Raw genomic sequence first — 24,424 nt, 5'->3', positions numbered from 1 at the left:
TTCGTATTAACATATTATGAGACGGAGTCGTATTCACTGCAGCTAAACACATGTTTCTTAAACACAAAACTAGTCGGGCGGGTGTTTATTTATTTTTTAATTTTTGATTTATACTAAATGATGTATTTGTTAATAGTTACTTGTGATATATTGAGTTTTTTTTGAATTTAAAAAAAACAATCAAATGTGTGAAAAATATTTTTTTATTATAAAGAAAGCTTAAAGTGAACAATGATAGATTATATATGAAATATATAAATCAATTTAGTTAATTTAAAATACATTGAAATAAATGACTTTGAATCATATATAAATCAATTTAATCGGCTCACTGTTATTACATTTTTGTTAGGGCCATAGTGTTTTAGATCAAATTAAGTTGGTCTAGTGGCTCATGACTCCCTTTTCTTATTCTAACCGGCAATTTTGTTTTGTAACCATTTGGTGTTTATAAAAAAAATGTGAAGAATGAAAAAAGAAATATCTTGACTTTCGGTGTTCTCCCATGGCAATGACGATTTCAAAACTCATTAATCGAGGGTCTAATGTTTTATCTTTGTGAATCTGATGTTTTTTCTTTACGAATTAAGGTATGGAGTAATTAAATCTTTTTTGAAATAATTGGTTTATTTTCATTATGTTTCAAAGTATATTGTTTGCATGTCTAGTTACACCTAGTTAATTAATAAATGTCCATAACATTTATAAAGCAAATCAATTGTTTCCTAAAAATAATGTAGTTAGCAAGAATATAGGCAATTGCCTCATTCTTAACTATTTACTTAATCTTATATTTAATATTGAGTACTCTGCAAGTTCAGTTAAACAGATTTTACTGGGAAGAAAACATAGATAATTTATTCATACGATAATTTTTTAGACTTACTGAGACCTAGTTCTATGTGAGGTGAATAAACATTGGTTTAGACGAAAAGGAAAATTCAATTTTATCTTGAAATTATTTTAATAGAGAATGGAAGTTAAATTTTATTTTACAACAATAAATAATTTCGAAATTAATATCCTAGATTTTTTTTATGATAACAAATATATAATTTCGGAATTTATTTAATACAAGAGAAGTTAAATTTTGTTTTAGGACAACACATTAACTAAATTGAAAAAGACAAACATTAAAATAGAGACTATCTATAAATAAACAGAGAGATAAAAACACATTTAATAAACTGGTTAAGACATACATTTTTATAGAAAGTTTAATTAATATTCTCAGTGGCATATGCCATTGTAAATAACTTGAAAAATTAAGAGATATTTTTAAAGTGTATTTCTCTTTTAATAATATAGATATAACAGAGGTCACACGGAAAATATTAATTACGTAACATATTTGTGATTACAATCCCTGTGATAATACCATACTCGGAGCATCTTAGTATCCAAACTCTTGGTGACCAATTACTTTTCGCATTCAAAGACTAGCTGATGAGAAAGATCTGCAAAATAAGATCAGTGGAGATCAATAATCATTATTTGCCTGAAGAAGAGAAAATGGAGTTCATGGAGCATTCTCTACAGGGTTCAGATTCTGAGAAAGAGAGCAAAACAACAAAGATCACGTAAGGTTCGTTTCAGTGCAGAGACATATACCAAAAAGCTAATTTACAAAACAATACTAGAGAGATAACAGATTGTTCATATCTAAAAAAGCAAAGCATACAGATGAACACAGTAAGAAAAGAAAAGATGCAGCTTAGGGAAGATTTGCAAGTTTGGCTCTGTTGTGGTTAATATCTTGACAATTTTCAACTTTTCCTAAGCCAATAAACCTTTGATAAAACTATATATATGGAGCAAAGCAATGCACTTTAATTATATCTCTGACAAAACCAAAGAACCCACATTGACCTTGACATACTGCTGTTGTACTTTTACACAACAAGAAATTGATTTCAACTAATAAACCCAATTACCTCGTAGAGACTAACCGACACTGTCTCGTAGTTAGATAAGCCATTCAAGAAAGCATGTCTAAAAAGCTTTTGTCCAGTCTACCATCCCATAACATATCCATAACAATCTTTACGGTGGAAGCATCTGAAGAGAACCCACAACTCTTCATTTCTTCTATAAATTTAGCTGATGTTGCTAAGTCACCACCTCGGAGATGTGCTCGGATTAGCGTGTTCCATGTACAACTATCTGGCTCATACCCATCTTCTTTCATTTTTCTAAACAATGCATCCGCTTCAGACAGTGAGCCCTTCTTACATAATCCTCCAATCATTATGTTATATGTTTTGACGTCAGGCTTCACTCTTTTGATAGTGAGGCTACAGAAAAGATCCCAAGCATCATCGATCTTACTAGCATTGCACAGCCCGTGAATGATGATGGTATATATACCAATATCAAGTTCGGTCTTACAATTGTGCATTTTTTCAAGTATTCCCAAAGCCTCTTCTAGTTCTCCATTGTCACACAATCCATCCAGCAAAATTTTGTAAGTCACAATATTAGGATGAACACCTTGAGAAACCATCTCTTGGAAAAGTTCTTTGGCGACGTTAAGTTTCCCTGACTGACAAAAGCCTTGGATGAGTGTTATAAGTGACTGTATTGGCAATCACTCCTCTGATAGACATTTTGCAGAAAAGTCTCATACCTTCATCAACCAGTTTAGCCTTACAATAGCCGTTTATAAGGGTACTAAAAGTTACGATATCAGGATCGCATCCTTTGCTAGTCATCAGATCCATCATCTGGTTGGCTTCATCTAATCGATTCTTCATGCATAACCCATATATCAAAGAATTATATGTAATGGTATTAGGATCTAAGCCTCTTTTGATCATCTCATTGTATAATTCCTTAGCCTCGTTAAGCTTTCCCTCTTTCACAAAACAATCAATCAACACATTGAAAGTGACAACGTCCGGGGTGATTTCCCTTTTAATCATATCTCTTAGCAACTGTGCGCCAGCATCCCATCTACCGGCATTACAGAAGCCTCCTATGAGAGAGGTGTAGAGGGATGTCCAAACGGGCTACCCGGCCCGTTTACGTCCAACCCCATATATGTCTAAGCTCGTTTAATAGATGTCCATTTAAAGTCCGTTTAAACTAAACTCATTTAAAACCCATTTATATAAACCCATTTAACATCAAACCCATTTAAAGTCCGTTAAAAGCCTGTTTACTTTAAAAAAAAATGAACATAACCTATATGCATCATAAAAAGAATGAAACCTGGAACATGTCATATAAAACATAATTGAAACAAAGTGAGTATTAATACATGTATTCACGTTGAGCTTCAAGAAGCGCCATAGTGTGCACAGATTCAGAGTCCATCCCTGTAAAAAAAAATGAAACAAAGTGAGTATTAATACAACTTATATATTCTTAACCCATAAACAAAGAACCTAGATAAAGCACAAGCAACAAGCTTTTTACAACTTAAAGACCCTACAATCAAAACTAACAAAAAATCAGTTTGAAACACGAACTGGACCCTAATAATCAAAACAAGTTTAAAACGAACCTTGACCGTGAATAGATGCGAGGAAGAGAGAGTGAAGAAGAACGATTCCAAAAAGATTAGTTTGATATCTCGAGAGGAGGCAGAGAAGTGAAGAACGATCCCAAAAAAATAGGTTAGAGATGTAACACCAGAAACGACGCCGTTTACAGTAGAGGAGAAAAAAAGTTAAACGGGCTTAACGGGCTGCCCAATTATTTTCATTAAAACCCATTATTTAAATGGACAAAGGTGGACAAACCCGGCGAAACCCATTTAATATTATTACCTAAATGGGCTCTAAATGGACAGAAATTTTAAATGGGTTTGGACGTAAATGGGTAGTGAAACCCGTTTGGACATCTCTAGGTGTAGGTAATGACATTTGCTTTGAATTCTTTGGTTTCCATTTCATTGAAAAGGCTAAGTGCATCGTCTAGGTTCCCTGACTTGCACATTCTGTTCATAACCGGACCATAGGTAAACTGATCGGGTTGACATCCATTAGCCATCATTCGATCTATCAAAGCCATTGCTTCGGACAGCCTATCTTGGAGACAAAGACCATTGACAAGAGTGTTAAGTATGATGAGATTTGGAACAACCTTCATTTCCACCATACCATCAACCAACTCCACAGCTTGGGAAACTAGACCCTTGAGACATAAACCATTAATCAAAGCAGAGAATGTGATTGTGGTAGGCTCATATCCAAGTTTCAACATCTTTCCCATAACAGAAAAAGCAAAACCGAGTTTACTACGACGGCAGAAGCAATTGATCATAATGTTGAGAGTGTAGAGATCATAAGCAATCCCTTGAAGTTCCATTCGCTTGCAGAGATCCAACACGAGATCATACTGTTTTGTTTTAGCAATACCACTAAACAGTTTACTGAAATCAATGACCGTAAGAAGAGGACGACATCTAACCATGGACTGAAACAGAGCAACAGCATCATCCTTCTTGATATTGACGAGACCAATACTCAATTTATCTCTATAACAGAGATTTCTATCGCTGCTGGAACCAGAAAAGGCTCGCTCGCAGACGAAACACAAGAACTCGTAAGGACTGTGGAGTAAAGAAGGTCTCACGGTACCTGTCTCCAGCAGAAGAGGCTGAACAAATCTCAAAGCTTTAGTACTCCGTATCATCAACATAGTCTCCCTCAACCTGGATCGTTCCTTTCCCCAGCTCAAGTTCACACTGTATGTATGTCTCTTCTAAGAGCAACTCCATCCCTAAACTCCACTTTGGAGTTCATAGCATTTAATTTAAAAGATTAATAATTAAATAAAGTGAGTTAAGAACTTTCTAAAATTTAGGGGTCCATTGGTGAATCAAAATTAAACTCGAGATTGAGTTCATCGGGATGGAGAAGCATATCGGCGCTAGGATTCCGGTAAAACATAAACTCCCTATCTCCGTCGAAGTTGATCCTTTCATCAGCGACGCCGTTTTTCCTCAGGATCCCAGCCAACATGTGGCCGAACTCGTTGTCGCCGCCGAGTTTTCCGACGAAAGCTGAACGTCCGCCGAGACGAAAAACGGCGATGGCGACGTTAACCGGAGCATTGCCGGGAGCTTTGAGGAAACCTGGAGCTTCGGCGAGTGAGACGCCGGACTCGGTGGGGACGAAGTCGACGGAGGAGATTTACGAGATGCAGAGAAGAGTGGAGTAGTGGGGGAAGAGGAAGAGGTTAACAAGAGTCACTCATATCGTGCCACGTCGCTAAGGATTCACTTCTAAAAACACTAATCTAAGGGACACCTCTTAACTATGCTGACTATTATATTTACTTTTTATTCAAAAAGTGTTAAGGAGCTTCACTATAAACCTCATAAAAGACCCCAATGGAGGTGCTCTAAACCTTCCAAAGAGCCAAAGTCACGAGTTTTTCAGTGACACGGACAAAAGCAAAGACCAAACCGGTATACAGTAATTTCATTCACTCTTACAGACCCATAACCGGTCTGAAACAAACCGAAATCAACGAGAAAATTTGTCGGAAATATACAAAATCTAAACCGATATAATTGTGTTCGATTTAGGATTTAACTCGATGTTGGTCTGCATTATGCGTCTCTCTTATCACAAAAGTACAAAACTAAATCCAATCCGACTTGGTTTAATAATGACTCCGGTTTAGTTTTTTCTTTATGTTGGATCCCTTCCAATTCAAATAGAACCATTTCATCCAACATTCAAGTTGAGGTAGATAACAGATGTGATTCTAATGTCAGAGTCAACCCATTACATATTTTTAACCAACTGGACTTGACCCTCGAAAAACTTATAATCTCCGATCAAAATCTTCAATGATCAATCTCCACATGATGAATTCGAGGTCGACACAAAGAGATAGTAATACAAAAAAAATTGTAGCAAGTGAAAGATGATAGATATAAGATTTGCAGAACCTGATTCCTTTCCAAACCAAGTTATAAAAACAAACAAAAGTATAACAAATTTGTAGTATATATGACAATCATATAACAAACAATGCATCATATCTAAAAACACCAATCGTGTTTTACCTTTGGACCCTTTAAGTTCCTTTGATCAAGTTTTACGTGGGTCACGAATAAGCAAAGCTGCTTCTTCTAGACTTCCTCTTGATCCAGCTTGCTACTCTTGAGGATGTTGTATTTGCAGAGTGGGCAAGTCGCGTTTATGTATAACCATTTGTCTACGCACGAGCAGTGAAAGTGATGGCCACAAGGAAGTTCCCTTAGTTCTGCTCCGTCTTCATAAGCAGATAGGCAGATGCAACATTCCTATAATGCACAATCACAAAGCATAACCTATCTAAGTGTTTGATATATAAGACGAGAAAAGTGTATATACTTACTGCATCCTCCTGAAGAAGAGTATGTTCAATGGGTGAATCCGTACCACACTCGGTCATTATTCCATCGGTGTTTCCTTGAGCCTCATCACCAGCGTGTTTGTTAACATCACCAACTTTTCGAAACTTGAACTTGGTGAGCTGTTCAATGTCTTCTTTCGAAGCCCCTTCCTGTTTTTTTTTTTCATCTTGTCTTGTTAGAACAAATAGCACCAAGTACCGACTTAGGATATAAAGATGAATTGGTTATGACAAGTACCTGATCTGCAACAGCGTACAAAACTGCAATGATGCATGGCAGGCAACAGCAAACAGCAATGCCAATAACGCAGGCCAACGCAACACAGAAAACAACGAAGAACACATCGAAACCAAGGAAGACAATAGACAACCTGAAATAAGCAAGGCATTCAGACAATAGGCCTTACAAATATTAGACAAGGAAGTAAAAAAAAAAAAAAAAAACCAGTAAATCCGTGGGGATTCTAGTGCCAACTCTTGGCCACCAGCAGATACCCAGTAGAACCCAATGATCCACCAAATAAACGAGAACACGGTGTTGGCAGACTCCAGATGTTTCGCAACACTGCTGCTTTCGCTCTCCAGCTGCTCACGTCTCGAACCCAAAGCATCTTCCTCCATGGAAGAAGAACGTGACCGAGGAGGAGTCGTATTACTTCTCCTCCTATTCCTCCTCCGATACTCAAGGCTCACACAAACCATATGCAACACGCACTGCAACGCGTACCCCAAGAGCCAAACTCTGAGCGGCATGATCGGATGCTCATCTCTGCTCATCACCAGAACCGCGGCAGCCACGGAGACGAAGGCCAAGTTCCACACGATGTCAAGCACCACGACGGGCTTCGAGTAGGCCCAATCGCTCTGCCTCTCCTCGAGCTGCTCGGCCGCGGCCTCCCTCACGAGCATAGACGGCTCCCGCATCGCTCGTCCGCTGCTCGCGCGGCTCAGAAACATAGCGGCTTCCCTCAGCCCTTGTCTCCTCGCGGATCTCCCGTTGTTGTTGCTTCCTTCGTTTTCGTCGCCGCTCGAAAGCAACGGTGCCGGATCGACGGCGACGGAGGGATTCGTTGTAGTCTCCGTTGACATTGTTTCTCCCCTAAGATTCTTCCAGAAAATAACCTTAATCGATTGGAATTGGTATGGAGTTACGCCATACAGAGGTGAGGATTCGATCTCTGGAGAAGAAATTGGAATTGCTAGGGTTTCGATCCTGCACAGAGAGGAAGGAGGAAAGAGAGAGAGATGACGATGATTAGGAGATTAACTCGATATACCCTATACCCTCTCAAAAATATTCACACTATCCCTTCCCTATTCATACTAACCCTTTTATCCCTCCTTTTTTTTTTTTTTGAATGAATGTTAAATTTTATTCATCAAAAAGCCTTATTACAACTAGTGCAAACTGTTTTTCTTGAGTAACAAGCAACCAAGCTAAAAAAACACAAAACTAAAGGAAACCAACTCAAACACTACTACAAGGAAAAACACTTCAATAGTTCTATCCCACCAAGAATCCCTCAAACTCCCCCTAATGATGCCATGAGATTCTCCTCATTAAAACCATCATTAGAGAAAACCCAAATGGGACAAAACTCTAATGATGGAAAAAGAGTAAGAAAACTCATAGCAAGGAGAGCTTAAGACCTTGATTCAAACCAGAAAATAAGAACACCCTCCATACCCTTACTTCTATTCTTCTCAATCAAACTCAGCTTGTTCCTAATACTCTTCTCCACCAGCTTCTTAAGAATTGTCACAGGCGTGGCTCTCTCTCCATGATTTATTTTGTTTCTTTCCCTCCAAATAGCATAGAGACATGCTTGAAATGCATATCTGATACAGAAAGACCACTTCCTCCCCTTATCATCTTGACACAGCAACGGAACGATGCTCGACCAGTCGTTAGAGTAGGAACTCCGAAGAAGACCATAAGAAAGATATTCCCAGAGCTGTGAAGAATAGGAACATCCAAAGAAAATATGATTTCTAGACTCAGGCGAAGCATTGCAGAGCACACAAGTTGCATCCACATTAGGATCCCAAACAGAAACTCTATCCATAGTCGATAACCTGTTCAGCATAGCAAGCCAGGACATGAATGCAAATTTCGGAGTGGCCATTGGAAACCATACACATTTGATCCAATCACATCTTGCAAAATTCCTCCGAGTCAACAGCCACGTCTCCTGCGTCAAAAAACTTGTTTTGAATCCTGATCTCCTCTTCCAAAGATAAACATCCTCCACATTCTCATTCAGCTTCTCCTTAACTTTATTTATCTCTTCTTCAATAGAGTTGAGGATATCAGTACGGTGCCTTCTCCTCCTTCTATGACTCAAACAAGCATCCTCTACGGTGGCCTCTCTCTTAACTCCCAGATCAATTAAACCTCTGTCTCCTAAAAGATCAAACAACACGCCAAGATCCGACCAATTATCAAACCAAAACGAGACATGTCTTCCATTTCCTATCCTCTGCTTAATAAAAAGCTTCGCTGTCTCTCTAAGTTTCAAAAGCTTCTTCCACATCCAAGATCCCACTTGAGTTTTCTCACTCATCTCCCAAAAACTCTTTCTCTTCAATAGATAAACTCTTATCCATCTCCCCCATAGAGACTCTCCTGATAACAACCTCCATATAATTTTTAAACCATAAACCATGTTCACTTCTTTAAGAGCCCTAATACCCAGACCACCTTCATTATATTGCTTGCAAACATCATGCCAAGCTACTTTAGCACCAGAGGATTTAAGAGCTGGACCCGACCATAGAAAAGAAGCACACAGCCTTTCAACTTCTTTCATACATTGGCTTGGAAGTCTGAACACTGATGCCCAAAAGTTTACAATACTCATCAAGACGGCCTTAATCAACTGCAAACGACCTGCAAAAGACAGAAACCTACAAGTCCAAGTACCAATCTTGTTTCTGATTTTCTCCAACAGAGGCATATAATGTTGCTTTCTCATCCCTTGAGTCATAAGAGGAAGACCCAGATACTTCACCGGTAGAGTCCCAACAGCAAATGGAAAATTCCTTAAGATTCTACTCTGCTCTACTTCAGAAACTCCAGCCATATAAAGTGTAGACTTTTCAATGCTTATACTCAGCCCCGACCATTGTGTGAACTCTGCAAACACTGATAAAGCTCCCTCAATCGACTCTTTTGATCCTTCAGCAAAAATCATCAAGTCGTCGGCGAAACAGAGATGAGTAAGAGACAGAGTTTGACATCTAGGATGGAACTTAAACTTCTTTTCTCTCACAGCTCTATCTATCTTGTGCGATAATACATTCATACATAGCACAAATAGATAAGGAGAGAGAGAACAACCTTGTCTCAGCCCTCTTGAACTCTGAAAATAACCCCCAAGCTCGCCATTAACTTGAACTGAGAAAGATGGTGTAGATATACAAAGCTTAATCCAGTGAATAAACTTTTGAGGCACACCAATTGCTTCAAGACTCTGGAGCACAAACGTCCACTGCACCGAATCAAATGCCTTAGAGACATCAATTTTCATCACACAGCGAGAGGTAACTGTATCCTTGTGGTAGTCCTTAACAAGCTCCGAGGCTAAGAGCACATTTTCCATCAGAAGTCTTCCACTAATAAAAGCTGACTGATTTTCTGTGATTAATCTAGGAAGAAGGAGTTTGAGCCTATTAGCAAGAATCTTCGAAACCACCTTATATAGAACATTGCAACACGCAATGGGTCTATAGTCTTTCATTTCTAATGAATCTGTCTTCTTAGGAATTAGCGCAAGAATGGTAGAATTTACCCCTTTAGGAAGAAAACCATACTTGAACACAGATTGAACCGCAATCAAGAAGTCTTGAGCTACCACTGACCAAGCCGCCTTATAGAATTCACAAGGAAACCCATCTGGACCCGGAGACTTGTTGGAAGGCATATCAAATAACACTTTGCGAACTTCTTCTTGTGAGACTTCTGCTTCCAACCCACGACAATCATCATCTGTACAACGAAACTTCAATAAATCTCTTAGCTCATCCGTAGTTGTACCAACATAAGTATCAGGTTTGTGGTTGAGAAACTCTGAAAAGAACCTCACAGCTTCATCTTTTATATCAGACTGCTTGGTTACAATTCTTCCATCCTTACATCTTATCTCACGAATGGCGTTCTGAGCTTGCCTCGAACGAATGGCATTGTGAAAAGTTTTATTATTTAGATCCCCCTTATCTAACCAATGAAGCTTTGCTCTCTGCTTTAAAAAATCCTCTTCTAGATTTGCAACATGAATCCACTTTTCATAAGCTTCCACTTCCTCCTTCATAGTAACATCGTTTGGGTTAGACAGGGTTTGCTGTTGCTTATCACACAGAGCATCATGAGCCTCCTTTGCTTTCTTCGTGAGATTACCAAGCTTCTCTTTACCAATCTCTCTAATTACCGGCTTCAGATTCTTTAGTTTCTTAGAAAATCTGAACATCGCTGAAGTTGAATGAAATATAACATGAGTAGAGTCCCAAAACTCCTTGACCTTCTCAAGAAAACACGGCAAGGTCCCTATCACATTAACATACTTGAATGGCCTTTTCAACTTCTCACTAGGTGGAAGCATTTGAATCTTGCACCTCATATGGTCAGAGCAACCACCAGATTCAAAAACAGCATAAGCATTTGGAAAACTCTGAAGAACCGCTTCATTAACAAGAACCCTGTCTAACTTCTTACAGACAAGACCATCTTCTCTCTTATTGCACCACGTAAAAAGCGGCCCTTGATACCCCATATCTGACAGATTACAGTGAAGAACCATCCTTTGAAAATCTCTCATTCCACTAGGTAGCCTTCCCAAATCCGAAAACCCAGAACTCTCATCAACCTCTAAAATCTCATTAAAGTCACCCATAATGATCCAAGGTTTGTTGCGAAACAAACCTGAATCATTATGGTAACAGAGATCTTCCCATAAATCTTTCCTCTCTTCAGCTGTATTATTTGCATAAACACAAGTGCAGAAAAATTCTTGTTGATCTTTCAACCCAACAGAACAAGTGATCAACTGAGCAGATTTATAGACCGGAGTCACACTAACCTCATCCTTCCAAACAAACCAGATCCTTCCACCTTGACTATGCTCATAGTTCATCATACAAGACCAACCTCTGAACACTGAATTCCACATACTCTCTGCTTTTTTCTCCTTAACTCTTGTCTCCAGAATACACCCAAAAATCATATCATGTTTCCCAACCCACTCTTTAACAATGGAATGCTTCAAAGGTTTGTTAAATCCGCGCACATTCCAGAAGAAGCAAGACATGATTAGTTATTGCGGTGAGAAGACCTTATACTCTTCACCGGGTTAGCAGCTTGAGTCTTTGTCTTCTTACCTCTACCTCTGCCCTTCTTCACACCAGACTTAACCTTCTCCTTTTCTCGTTGATCTAATATTCCATCTTCCAACATATCGGCCTCTGAAACTTCAATCTGATCTTTCTCCACACACACCTCTTCCTTTTCCTCTTCTATTTCACCTTCCTCTGTTTCTCCTACTTCATTATTCAGAACTGAGAATTTTGATGCCGATATGAGAATTTCCGAAGACACCACTTCAGTTGATAGAGCTCTACCAGTTTTCGCTGGAGAAACTAGAGCCCATACATCAGTCCCTTCTTGACTATCTGTAAGCCTCATCTCAAGATTAACAGCAACCTCCTTGTTTTCCACAACAGTCTCATTATCATCCTTCTCAATCAACTTCTCAATACTGCCTATCACCTCATGTATCCCATTTTTAACTACTGATCTCTTCCCTTTTCCTGCACTACCAGAATTAGCTTTCTTCTCTTTCACTTTCTTAGCACACACAGCTTCACTATGTCCCCATTTATCACAGTAAGCACATCTCGCTGGCAGCCAGGGATAGTAGTACTTAACCGTGAACTCCTTGCCTTCCTTCGAGAAAGTTATCTCCTTAGGTAAAGTCTTAGTGACATCCACCTTAACAAACACTTTGGCTTCATCAAAATTCGAACAAGCAGTGGTTTCTGGGTGAAGTTTCACTGGAAACCCAACAGGGCTTGTTACAAAACTCAACCCTTCCCACGAGTACATGTGTAACGGCACCTTCTCAAGATGAACCCACATTGGAATAGCTTCCTCTTCCTGCTTTTCTTCTTCCTCTTTTGGTGTCCATTTTGTAACAATCATAGGAACTCCCACTATATTCCACATACCACGCCTAAGGATCTTCTCTCTAGCCTTATGACTCGAGACCTTGAACCTCATAGTGGTTGTGTTCACTTCAAACACTTCAACCTTTACAGACGGATCACCATAGCGCCATATCTTGTTCAAAACCATGTGAACCTTAGCTACATGAGGAGCTAGATCCAAAAACTTCCCTACCACAAAGTCTTCCCATAAAGGCGTTGAGTTCTCCAAAATCTCATCAGGAATCTCAACCTTGTGAACTCCATCTTTTGTGGAAACCTCCACTTCGTACTTTTTCAACGCCTTCTTATCCGTCGCTACTTCAACCCAACTTGATTTTGAATCCATCGCTCTCTTCACTCCCTCAACCCGATCCAGATTTCCCTTAGCTTCCCTGATCTCCCAATCAGCCTTTTCCCCCTTATCAACCTCCGAATGGTTCCCGTTATCCTTCACTGAAATAGTACCTTTAGCCTCCATCATCTCTTTGTTACCCAGATCCCACACTTTCTGACTTCCTGATCTTTGCAAATCCACAGCCTCACTCTCACTTCTCGTCTTCTGAATAACCCTAGCCCCCGTCATCGTCGTCGGAGACCCTGGTAATCCCGGCGTTTCCGCCTTATCCATCTCCGAAAAAGTGGTCGCCAAATCGCCTTTTTTTCTCTTTCTCTAAACGGTGCGTTTTGATCAGTAAGTAAATAACTCACTTAATTTTTTTTTTTTTTTTTTTTTTTTTTTTTTTTTTTTTTTTTTTTATATCCCCCTTTTTCATTGCAATTACCTTACTCTCCTTCCTTCCTTTCTACACATCTCGTGATCTCACTCTTCTTTTCATCCCCTTTATTCTCCAATTAAATACCAACAATATTTCAACCACTTACATGGTCCACAAAGAAACTTTAACCAATCAGATTTTTTGTGCCCCACATGTCTCCTTCCTTTTCCCCTTCTTCATCGTATTCTCTTTTCCTCCATTGACGATTTTGAAGCTCCAAAACAAATAATTCAGGTTCGTTTTCCATGATTTTTTTTGTGAAATTTACATTTAAATAACGTGTATATGATGGGTAACGTTAACACTGTAAGATTTGATGAAAATTTGAGAGTTTTAAAACGATTTTTAAAACTATTTTTATGGATTTCAGGTATATTTTATATTCGTTTTTGATGAAATTTTTGCTAAAATATCAACTGTATATCTTGTCTAGTGTAAAAACAAGAAGATCCGATGAAAATTTGTGAGATTAAAAACGATTTTTGAAAACTAGGTCTATGGATTTTGGGTATATTTTATGTCCGTTTTGATGTTTTTTTGTGTGTAATTTCATTAGGATGAATTACACATTATGGGTAATGTAACATCCTAACAATTTCGTTCTTAAAAGATGATTAGTTAGCTGAAGAATAGATTCTGGGTACTACTAAGATAACTAAGTTTACTAAGACAAAATAGTTTTACTGGTATTACTGGGATTACTATGTTGACAAGTTCGACTAGTATTACTCGTATTACTATGTATAGTACTGAAATGAATTAGTATTAGTAAAATAAGATAATATGGTGTCAGAATCAATTTTAAGCTTCTTAATAATTATACTTCTATTTTATTTCAGAAAAATGCAGAATCCGCATTGCACAATTATATGTTTTGATTATGGAGGATATTATATGAAGGATGAGGCTGAAATAAAATGGGTCCCGGGAGATGGTGATGGAGAAGATGAAATTCACACGCTTGGTCATCTTCATCTTCTTAGATCTCTGTCTTTCCAAACGAAATAAACAAGTTCACTCTCGAATTTGTGGCTCTTGTATGGGGCGTTAGTCATGGTCTAAAAAAAGTTTCTCCTATTGAATATTGAACTGAGATATTGTCTATCTTTGATTGGATTCAGCAGAATTGGGGTTTTCTCTTCAAAAAATGTCCTGATATAAGATTTTTTTCTTGTTGTCTTGTTTTATAAAATCCATGGCCTTAAGACTCCAGCCACTTGCATCGATTTGTTTTGTAAAATTTATACATGAGCTGTGGTGGTACATAAATCTAAATCAAAGCTCCTTTATAAACAACTCCTCTATTACAGGGAAACAGGGAAGAGGTATTAACCTTTAATGAATCGTGTTTATTAAATCTAAATAAAAAATGGTTGTTAAAAAACAAAAGAAACGAACTTGGCATAGTGGTTGAGTCGTTGATGAGCTACTGTTCTAACCAGGGTTCAATTCACCTTCCAACCAAATGTTTTTTAGAAAATAAACATACAAAAGCCACGTAATCGATAACTGATGTCCCCGGATTGGTATTTCTTTCAGATAGAAACAGAAGCTTGATCAAGGCAGTGCGTCTAGTATTTCCTGAGGCCGAACATGGGTATTGTATATGGCATTTGTCTCAGAATGTTAAAAGCCACGTCCATAACAACAAAGATTCTTGTGCGTTCAAGTTTAGAGAATGCGCATACGCTTATATAGTAGCTGAGTTCAAGTATCTTTATGATGCTTTTCGCAGGAAGTATCCAAGCGCAGCGGTTTATCTTGACAAGAGTATTGAAGAGAAGAAATGAGCTCGATGTTACTTTGAAGGAGATAGGTACAATGTTGACACCACCAATTTGAACTACTAGGAATTACTGGTATTATTATGTGTTATTTGAACTACTACGAACTACTGGTATTATTATGCGTTATTTGAATTACTAAGATTTACTGGTATTATTATTTGTTATTTAAACCATTATATGTATTATAGTTTATGATGTAAAATTAGACAATTTTGGTGGTTATTTTCAATGCGTAAACTATGTATATAATAACTACGTAGATTTAGACTATTTTTATGCTTGTTTTCAATAGTTAAAGAAAAGCTTGTTTTCAGTTTCCCAAAAAACTTCTTTAACTTTCAATGGTAGTGTGTGAATGGTTCAAGTATAGTAAGCAGCATGAAACAAAATACGTATTTCTGGTAAAGTTTTTATATAAATGTCTTTGTTTACGATACCTATGGTATAAAAGCAATGGTTTTACTACGAAACATTCCATTTAGTGATTGTTTAACTAGAAAAATGTAAAAATTGCCAAAATATTACTATGTGGATAGCAGTATTACTAACACCTTGAAGATTACCATATATTACTAAGTGTTAAATATAATACTAAATATTTATATGGCGGCTGCACGTTTAGCATGTGTTTATTTTTTTAAATATTATATATATTTTGGCATTTTACATGTGTTTATTTTTTAAATATTATATATATTTTGGTATTTTACATGTGTTTTCCATTGTTCGCAGTTAACCCAGTAAATCCAGTTATCCAACTTACTCATTTTTGGGCATAGTAACACCTGTAAATTTAAACATCCAAACCTGTCTTTTGCAACATACCAACAATCAAAAGCATTACAAGTTTTAAACATCCAAAAGCATTACAAGTTTTAAACATCCAAAAGCATTACAAGTTTTAAACATACCAACATTCAAAATACTTAAATTAACATCCTAAATGCATAAGCCTTCTCTTAAGCCTAAGCCTTTGTTTTAGGCTTTTTCCTTGCCGTGAAAGGAGTCTGCACCCACTTTGATGGTTCAGTCTTTCTCTTCCCCCTTCTCTTAGATGCATGTGGTGTGCAATCACTCTTCTTTGGTCTGCCCCTCTTAGGTGTCGGTTTTCCATACGCCATTGTCTTCTCCTTGCATCTATGTCTGATCCCAGGCCTCCTAGCTTCCTTATTCCCATCCGTCCTCTCCTCATTGGTACCATCTTCATAGGCATTGCAAGCGACCATGACCCACCTTTGCTTTTCTTCCTCGGTATATTCCTCAATTTCTCCTATCTGTTCCTCAACTTCTCCTGTCTGTTCCTCAACAACTTCTCCAGTCTGTTCTTCAACAACCTTCTCAGAAGCCTTCTCAGCTTCTTCAGTCTCTTCTTCCACAACTTTCTCAGCTTCTTCTGCTTCCACAGCTTTTCGGGCTTCCATTACTGCTGCCCAAGTGGTTATTAGAGAATTGACTACTCTCCTCGCAGCCATTGCCTTAGTCCTACCACCAGAAGGTGTTGTTGGAGTTTGATGTGCCTCAACCCGAGGCTCTTTGATCGGAAACTCAAAATGAGGCTCTTTGATCGGAGACTCAAAATGAGGCTCTTTGATCGGAGACGGAGACTCAACCCGAGCCTCACTGATCTCTGCCGCAACCCGAGCCTCACTGATCTCTGCTGCAACCCGAGCCTCATTGATCTCTGCTGCAACCCGAGCCTCACTGATCTCTGCCACAACCCGAGGCTCACTGATCTCTGCCTCAACCATAGGCTCTTCTTAACTGTTCTCAATTACTTCCTCACTGGTTTCAGCCTCTTCTTGATCCTCCATCACTTTTCCTCCAACCTCTTCTCGATCCTCCATCATTTTTCCTCCAACCTCTTCTCGATCCTCCATCAAACTCCTCCACAGTTCATCATCCTTCATTCGGTTCAACACTCGCTCTTGCTCACTACCGTTTTCCTCATCAGCCTCACTGCTTTCCTTGTCTTTATTACCCTTACCCTCGCTTTTCTCAGCTTCCTCTTCACCCTCACCGCTTTTCCCAGCTTCTTCCTTGTCTCCCTTATCCTTCGCTGTTGTGCCATAATCCCCATAATTCCCATGATCCCACTGTCGAAAATCTATGTCTTCACCATGATTCTTCTCTTCACTTAGCTTATTCTCAATAGAAGTTAGCTCTCGACTTTGCTTCGGGTTTTAAATCGCAAAGAGAGAGGGAATTGAGACGGAGTGAGACACGAGAAATGAAAGGGAGAGTTTGATAGATTCTCCGTTTAGATAGAAACGGATTCGATCGGACTCCGATTCGATCCAAGATTCTCGTTTTAGGGTTTCGCGAGAGAGAGAGGAGATACGGAGGGGACGAGGAGTTAGATCAAGAATGGGAAAAATGAGAGAAGTTAAATGGAGGAGATTAGAAATCTAGGAAAACGACATCGTTTAGGTTTAGGGTGGGTCGGGTTTTTGGGTTAGCTTAGGATGGGTCGGATCTTTAGGTTGGGTTGAGTAAATATCAAAATTATAAGAGGGGTAGTTCGTAATTAACCATTTTTTTCATTTAAAAAATAATAAAATTATAATAAGAGGAGATTGGAGCATTTTATTGAAGGGTATGGGGCACCTCGAGTTAAGCTCCCGATGATTAAGGTAATTAACTGAATATTTATTTGTCAACGGTCAACACCGGTACAAGTACCCGCGGGGGATAAATGTAAATATTGACTTTTTACACGGGGTTATTTTTTTGTCAACTTATTTTTTAACTTTGCATTAAATGTGTCTGAAATTCATATAAAGATACTTTTTTTTTAACGTCTGGATCGATTATTATCGATTAATTATGCTATTACAATGATGAGAATATTACAAAGACGATTTTACAGCCGACAATTCTACCACCATGTGAGAATACCCGCCTGACTGCACCACTCTGAGCCGCACCACTCTGAGCCGTCCTATGAGATCCATGTTCGATGGTACACCCTGCACCAAGCTGAAGATCTCCGGTAATCTGTTTCTCCATAATCTGCATAATTTGGTATTTTCTGGGGTTTGAACCCCATGGATCTGCTGGGTAATCTGGATCGCACGGAACCAACTGGTCTTCGAAAACAAACCTACATCACCAGCAGAAGTCGTAACAAAAGGATTACGTTTGGCAAGGGAATGGTCATCAGCACAGAGTTCGATCGATGTAATCAAAAAGCCAAAGCCAAGAGGAACTCACCCGAGGAGGCGATTGCAACTAACTGTAGAAGACCCCCTACTCATGACTTGTAGATCGGACGCGGCTTGGGATGTAAGAACGAAGAGGGCCGGCTTAGCTTGGATCCTCACCGACTCGAAGGGCTCGTGTATCACTCAAGAAACGGCAACACAGGACAAGATCAACTCTCCACTGATTGCAGAGGCTTTAGCTCTCCGATCGGCTCTACTCTCCGCAGGGAATCTAGGGCTTCCAAAGCTCAGGTGCTTCTCTGACAACGAAACGCTCATTCGAGCTATCAACGGTGACATGCAGATCAAGGAAATCTTCGGTATCGTCATGGATATCAAGCAACTCTCCTCTGCTTTCATCGCTATCTCTTTCTCTCACTTTTCTCGATCTCTGAATGTTGAGACTGATGGGCTAGCCAAACAGTCACTTTCTTCTTCTTTGTATTTGGACCTCCTTGTGGGCTGACTCTGGGCCTGAGGCCTCCTCTATTTTATTTATAAAAGTATGTGTTTCACAAAAAAAAAAACTCCAGACCTCCGGATGTAGAAACAATTGAACCCTTAGTCAAACCACTGGACCAAGGGGGCTTCCACATATAAAGATACTTGAATTTTTTTTTTTTTGCTAAAAATATTTGGTAATCCTTTGAAAGCAAAATAATAACGTTAGATCCTCCTGCATGATTCTAATTTTTTTTTTTTTTTTTGCAAATGAAGTTTGTTGATGCATGTCATGGTCTAAAACATGATCTTATTTATGTGATCCAACCGATACTATCAATGTTACATATATGACAGGGTATCTGAAGCTAGATATGCAGTCACTGAGGATCTGCAATAGAGTTGGAATGTATCTCAAGATGTGCAGTCTTCAGGCTAAGCTAATGATTAAGGTTAATCGATGTTTAATTAGTAATATGATTCTTCATTCAGATATATGTAGAAATTTATTTCTAACCAAGTTTTCTCGGTTTGAATTACTTACGTGTTTCTTCAGAGAAAGTGTCATGATCAGGGATTCAGGGGTGGGTATAGGATTGAACCGAATTTGTTACCTCGTCTTATTGTTGACTGTAATAGGTGAATAAAATGAAAAATGCCAAGCACATTATTGATAGAGTCTATTTTAGTAACATATTAAGATGCCTTATTGACACTGCATGCAGACTTTTTATCTCTCTCACATTAATATATCAAAGAGAACTGAAGGTTATTAACTTGTGGCTGAAGCACAATCTATGGTCTGTTTAGTATATTGAGTGGATATGATCATTTTAGAAGGATACTTAGAAAAAGGATAATCACCAATAAATCTCCTGATTCATCTCAGGAGTTAGAAGTACATTCACTTGAAGTCTTTTTACATGCATGTGATCAAATACTATACATTATTACAGTTTATGACCAGACACACCAAATAAGCTCCTGCTTGAAATCAAAACTGTGTTTTCACCTTGCAGCTAATTAAGACAAATGGATTCAAGATAGACCCCAACATCTTCCCCACCTTTACCTTAGGGAGTTAAAGATGAACGTGATCTTAAGAAAAATGTATAACAACTTATCCTACCAACTTATATATGTTATACTTATAACATTATCTCTAGTCTATTTTCTTATGGAGTTTGACATGGTAACCGTTTGGAAACTGTAATCCTGGAGTTCGTAGTATATTCCCTCCTTTTATCTCCTCCCACCTAATGATTTCAAAGAACATAATGATCAAAATCAGCCTTATTGATCTATAAAAAGAATGAATCTGCATGATGATTTGCTTTTTTCGAACCTGTATTTGGTTACAAGGCTGTGAAGAAAAACAGCCATCTGCAATTTAGTGAAGTCAGTTCCAACACAAAACCTCATACCGCCACCAAAAGCCATGAAGTGCTTAGATGCATTGTTAGACTTTGATTCCTGTATATAATATCAAGTTTTAAATTAAGTTTTTTTTTTCTTCAAGTTTTACTTGTGATACAAGTTTACTTAGAAGGGTTTGACCTCACCTCCCATCTTGATGGGTTAAAGACTAAAGGATCTGCATACTGGTCTGGATTCAAATGTACAGCTGGAGGACAGACCATCACCGCCCAGCCGGCTGGAATTGTATAATCTGCAAATCATTGACGAAGTCTTTAATGATATAATATATGAAAAAGAGGCTGTTAATCATTCAGAAGTACTATTTATTTATTTTATCATACCTTTATATTTTATATCAATCAAGGCCTTTCTGAAGATTGCAGGAACTATATTTGCTAGTCTTGCTGTTTCGTTTATGAACTACACAATATAAGACTTAGTCAGCTAAGAATAATGTATAGAAACGTAGAGAATTATCATTACTTTAATGAAACTCTTAAGCAACCTGAAATGTGTAAGTCATTGACTTGTATTCTTCCCATGTAAGTCCAGACTTGGCATCTTCCCGGTTTCTCAGAATCGCCTCATGTTCTTCCTGGTGATCAATGAACACAGTTTAGTATTCTTGCTAATTAAGAGATTTATGGTTTTATTATATGTTCACTGACCGTCAAACGGTTTAGAACTTCAGGGTCATCCGAAAGAAACTTGATGGCTAAAGTTAAAGCGAGAGAAGTTGTTTCAAAGCTTGCGAATAGCAAGACAAACATCAAGTCTAGTGCAATCTCCTCTGTCAGGATTGTACCCTCTTTCTGAATCTCTTCAATGACATAATCAAAAAAGTCATTTGGGTTCTTCCGCGGTTTCTTACGCCTTTCTTGAAGCATATTCCTCAGCATTCTCATTGCGTTTTCCCTACCCTGCAAGATCATCTCCAGCATTAGTACCATATCAGAGGCAGGCAATGCTTTAAGATGTTCATTCATGTGATGATTCACCACCTTAAGACATTTGTGATAAGCTGTGCCTGGAATGTTAAAAGGGAAGGAGATCAGTCCTCGAATAAAAGCAACAAAGTTTTCCCTTAGATTCTCTGATGACTTGTCTGGATCATGGCTGATCAACTTCTTTGCGGTGAGATCAAATATCATCTGATAAGATGTTTGATACCAACATGTTAGTAACTAGAAATAAAAGTCATTATAGGATTATATCTGAAACTGAACAGTATATGGTTGAGACTCACACTTGCGGTAGCATCTTTAAGTTCTACTGATTCCTGATTTGACCAAAGCTCTAATCTCTTATTTGCAGTCATCTCTACTTGAGGAAGCATCTTTTTAAGACCATCGTAGCCAAATAGAGTCAAGACCATGCTTTTAAGGTACTTGTACATAAATCCATGTAATGAACCCACGTTCTTCTTTCCAAAGATATTGGTAAAAGTGTCTGGATACCAACTCTGGAAACATCGACCCTCTTGTTGAAACACAAAGTAGCTCAGATCAGGATCTGTTGATACAATCACTGGTCTCCCCACGAGATTAGTCTTGAAAATTGGTCCAAACCTGAACATATTAACAACTGTTCTATAACCTTTGTGTAACAAACAGAAGCATTAATCACATTGGTTTGAATGAGAAAAGAGACGTGACTCACTTCTTGACCCTTTGTTTGATAAAAGGAGGGATGTCTGAAGTTGGGTTTGGCTTGAAGAACTGGATAGTCTCACCGAGTAATGGGAAACCCATTGAACCTGGTGGAAGCTTCCCTCTGCATTTGGGGTTTCTCCAGCTGTAAACCCAATGTGTGATGGTTATGAGAAGCAGAGAAACCCAAATGAACAATGCCCACATCACAATAAGGCAATTTAAGAGTATATATGACTTGTTTCTTTGGTTTGTGTTCTTTAGACTGAAACTGAAAACGTGTAGAGAAAAGAGGCAAAGAAGAAGGAGAAAGAAAGAGGAGTTTAGTGCTGGCCCATATTCTTCAACCATTATGATGAGTGCTTAAATAGGCAAGGCAAGTCTGTACACATAACTCTGGTTAGATAATAATAAATAATGTAGTTGCAGAATGAAAAAAGGTTTAACCATTAAAAAAAAATTATATATGTTTATAGAAACCATACATTATTTATTATCCGTGTGAAAGGGCAGCTTTTTTGGTTTGGAGTAATAAAATAAATCAAGAATAAAAAAATGAAGGTTCATCTTGCCTTCTAGTTTATTGTGTTTCACAGAGCATCATCATATGGCATTAAAACACCAGTCTGAACATTAGGCAAGTTTACAGCTTCATTTTAGGAGATCAGTTGTGGGCTCTTCCTCTCCACTAGATTTGATAATAAACTAATAATAACGATAACATATTGATGATGTTGTAACTTGTAACTTGAAACTTGACTCATATAGTTATTACACATGGAAAAAGAATTTCCAGCTTTACATTGCTGACTTGATAATTGTTTCTCCTTCATATCTATGCTAAAATTTCTGTATCTTATGCAATCTTTGACACCAGGGTAGCAAAATAAACTAACATAATAAGTACTTTTCAGTTTGTTCTCATTCATGCTCAGAATCTCTTCTTTAGATCTGCCTGTCATGTGTTCTTAATCATTGTCATTATTTGCTTCATATACTAATCCCACTGGTCAAACTCAAGATTGAGCTTATTGCAAAATAATGTATACATCAGCTTTTAGATCTTGTTGTCAACCACTGTATCTGCTAATTATCTGTTCAGATGAGATAATTAACCTGAGAGTTGAATTTACATTATTTATCATTATATTTTTTTGGCTTTTGGTGAGAGACATTCTCAGTCGGCTCATGGGACCCGTTAGGTTAAACCAATCACAGGACAATGTGGGTTTTAGCCATTGAGCCACGGGCTCAGGCTTTATGCAACAAACCATGCAATTCTACCTCCCACCCGCAAAAGAAAACCCAACTGTAGGTAGGTAGGTCACTGTGAAAGACTCCATTATTATTAACCTTTCTGTGATCTTTTGATAGATAAAACATATTGATGTTGCATTTATGGTGACAAAAGTGCTTTCTTTATCAGTAATCCTGGGTCAAAAACTACAGCTTTAAAGTTTAGACCTAGAAATTACTATACACAGTGTGATTAAGACAAAGCCTAAGAGCTTATAGAATCTGCTTTTATAGGGAAAAAATAAACAAGAAGAATAACATTATTGTCATTGCTTTGCTTATAATTGTCTTCAGTCAAAAGTTTTGCTAACCCCCATTATTGTCTTTAGGATTAGAGGTGAATTTATGTGTGTGTATATGTTTGTCAGTTTCTGTGTGATATGGTGTATGAGTAAGCAGGTTACATATTTGCTGGAGAACATCCAAAATAGTAAACCCAATTAGGGTTTTTGTGAAATTAATAAACACAGTATTGAAAATTAATAGTTTTTTTTTTCACACAAACATTTTCATTTATATAAGTGAGGACAATTACATACCAAGAGGGATCAAAGCAATCAGAATTGGCATTACATAGGGAAGGACAAATTTTAAGCCAAATAATCCTTAAGCCATGAAGGAAATCCTGATGCAATATATGATTGAAACAGATCCATGAAAAATAATAGTATATATTAAGATTATTGAGATGTGATTGTTAGGGGGGGGGATGTACCAAGATAGAGATAACTCAATTAGTTATTGTTTCTAGTGTTCTTGGTCTTTGCTTAACAGTGACAATAATAACAAATTCATCAAACCTGATATCAGTTTTGGAATTGATAATCATATTCTAATATTTTTGTATCACACTAAAATATTAATATTATCTAGTAGCTATATTGTTTTGACATCTTATTTTTATGATTATATTTTTACTGTTTTTAGTTATGGCTTAAATATTCAAATTTGGTGGCATGCAAATTTGATGAACGAGTATTCGAGTTATGAAACACCTGCAATCATAATTTTTAGAGTTTAAAATAAAAATTAAGAATCATACAATACTAATTGTTGGACGGAGCTTAAAGTGCTCCCGAGTCAAACTTATTGGCTGTGTCAGAAAGGTGGCCACGTGATACATATCCTTTTTTTTTGGTAAAAATACATACATCTTCATATTGGAAACATATCATTTTTCTAATATATATATATATATAACTCTTCTTCTTCTTTTACCTATTTTGTGTTATTTTCTCTCCCCTTCTACAATTATGTATTTACGTTTACAATTCAGAAATTCATAGGCTCGTAGCATAAACCAA

The 24,424-nt window shown here is 37.7% G+C and overlaps 2 protein-coding genes and 1 pseudogene across 2 annotated transcripts; all 3 read right to left on the bottom strand.

Annotated features, from left to right (window-relative positions):
• Window positions 1-1,668: 1,668 nt before the first annotated feature.
• Window positions 1,669-5,345, bottom strand: LOC108810939 (pentatricopeptide repeat-containing protein At1g12300, mitochondrial-like; annotated as a pseudogene).
• A 502-nt stretch (window positions 5,346-5,847) lies between these two features.
• Window positions 5,848-7,649, bottom strand: LOC108810942 (E3 ubiquitin-protein ligase At1g12760). Its single transcript, XM_018583007.2, has 4 exons — window positions 6,800-7,649; window positions 6,593-6,725; window positions 6,337-6,504; window positions 5,848-6,262 (listed from the first exon to the last, which is right to left on the bottom strand). Exons 1-4 carry the CDS (start codon window positions 7,441-7,443, stop codon window positions 6,089-6,091), a joined length of 1,119 nt encoding a protein of 372 aa, XP_018438509.1. The 5' UTR covers window positions 7,444-7,649; the 3' UTR covers window positions 5,848-6,088.
• An 11,952-nt stretch (window positions 7,650-19,601) lies between these two features.
• Window positions 19,602-22,154, bottom strand: LOC108810366 (cytochrome P450 87A3-like). The gene is made up of 9 exons (XM_018582482.2): window positions 21,835-22,154; window positions 21,422-21,743; window positions 21,177-21,326; window positions 20,844-21,095; window positions 20,681-20,770; window positions 20,517-20,595; window positions 20,319-20,425; window positions 20,102-20,229; window positions 19,602-20,012 (listed from the first exon to the last, which is right to left on the bottom strand). The coding sequence occupies exons 1-9, from the start codon at window positions 22,029-22,031 to the stop codon at window positions 19,919-19,921; spliced, it is 1,419 nt and encodes a 472-aa protein (XP_018437984.1). The 5' UTR covers window positions 22,032-22,154; the 3' UTR covers window positions 19,602-19,918.
• Window positions 22,155-24,424: the final 2,270 nt, after the last annotated feature.

Source organism: Raphanus sativus, chromosome 6 (assembly GCF_000801105.2).
Source record: "Raphanus sativus cultivar WK10039 chromosome 6, ASM80110v3, whole genome shotgun sequence".
Classification (NCBI taxonomy): domain Eukaryota; kingdom Viridiplantae; phylum Streptophyta; class Magnoliopsida; order Brassicales; family Brassicaceae; genus Raphanus; species Raphanus sativus.
This window is presented reverse-complemented; position numbering and strand designations above follow the sequence as displayed.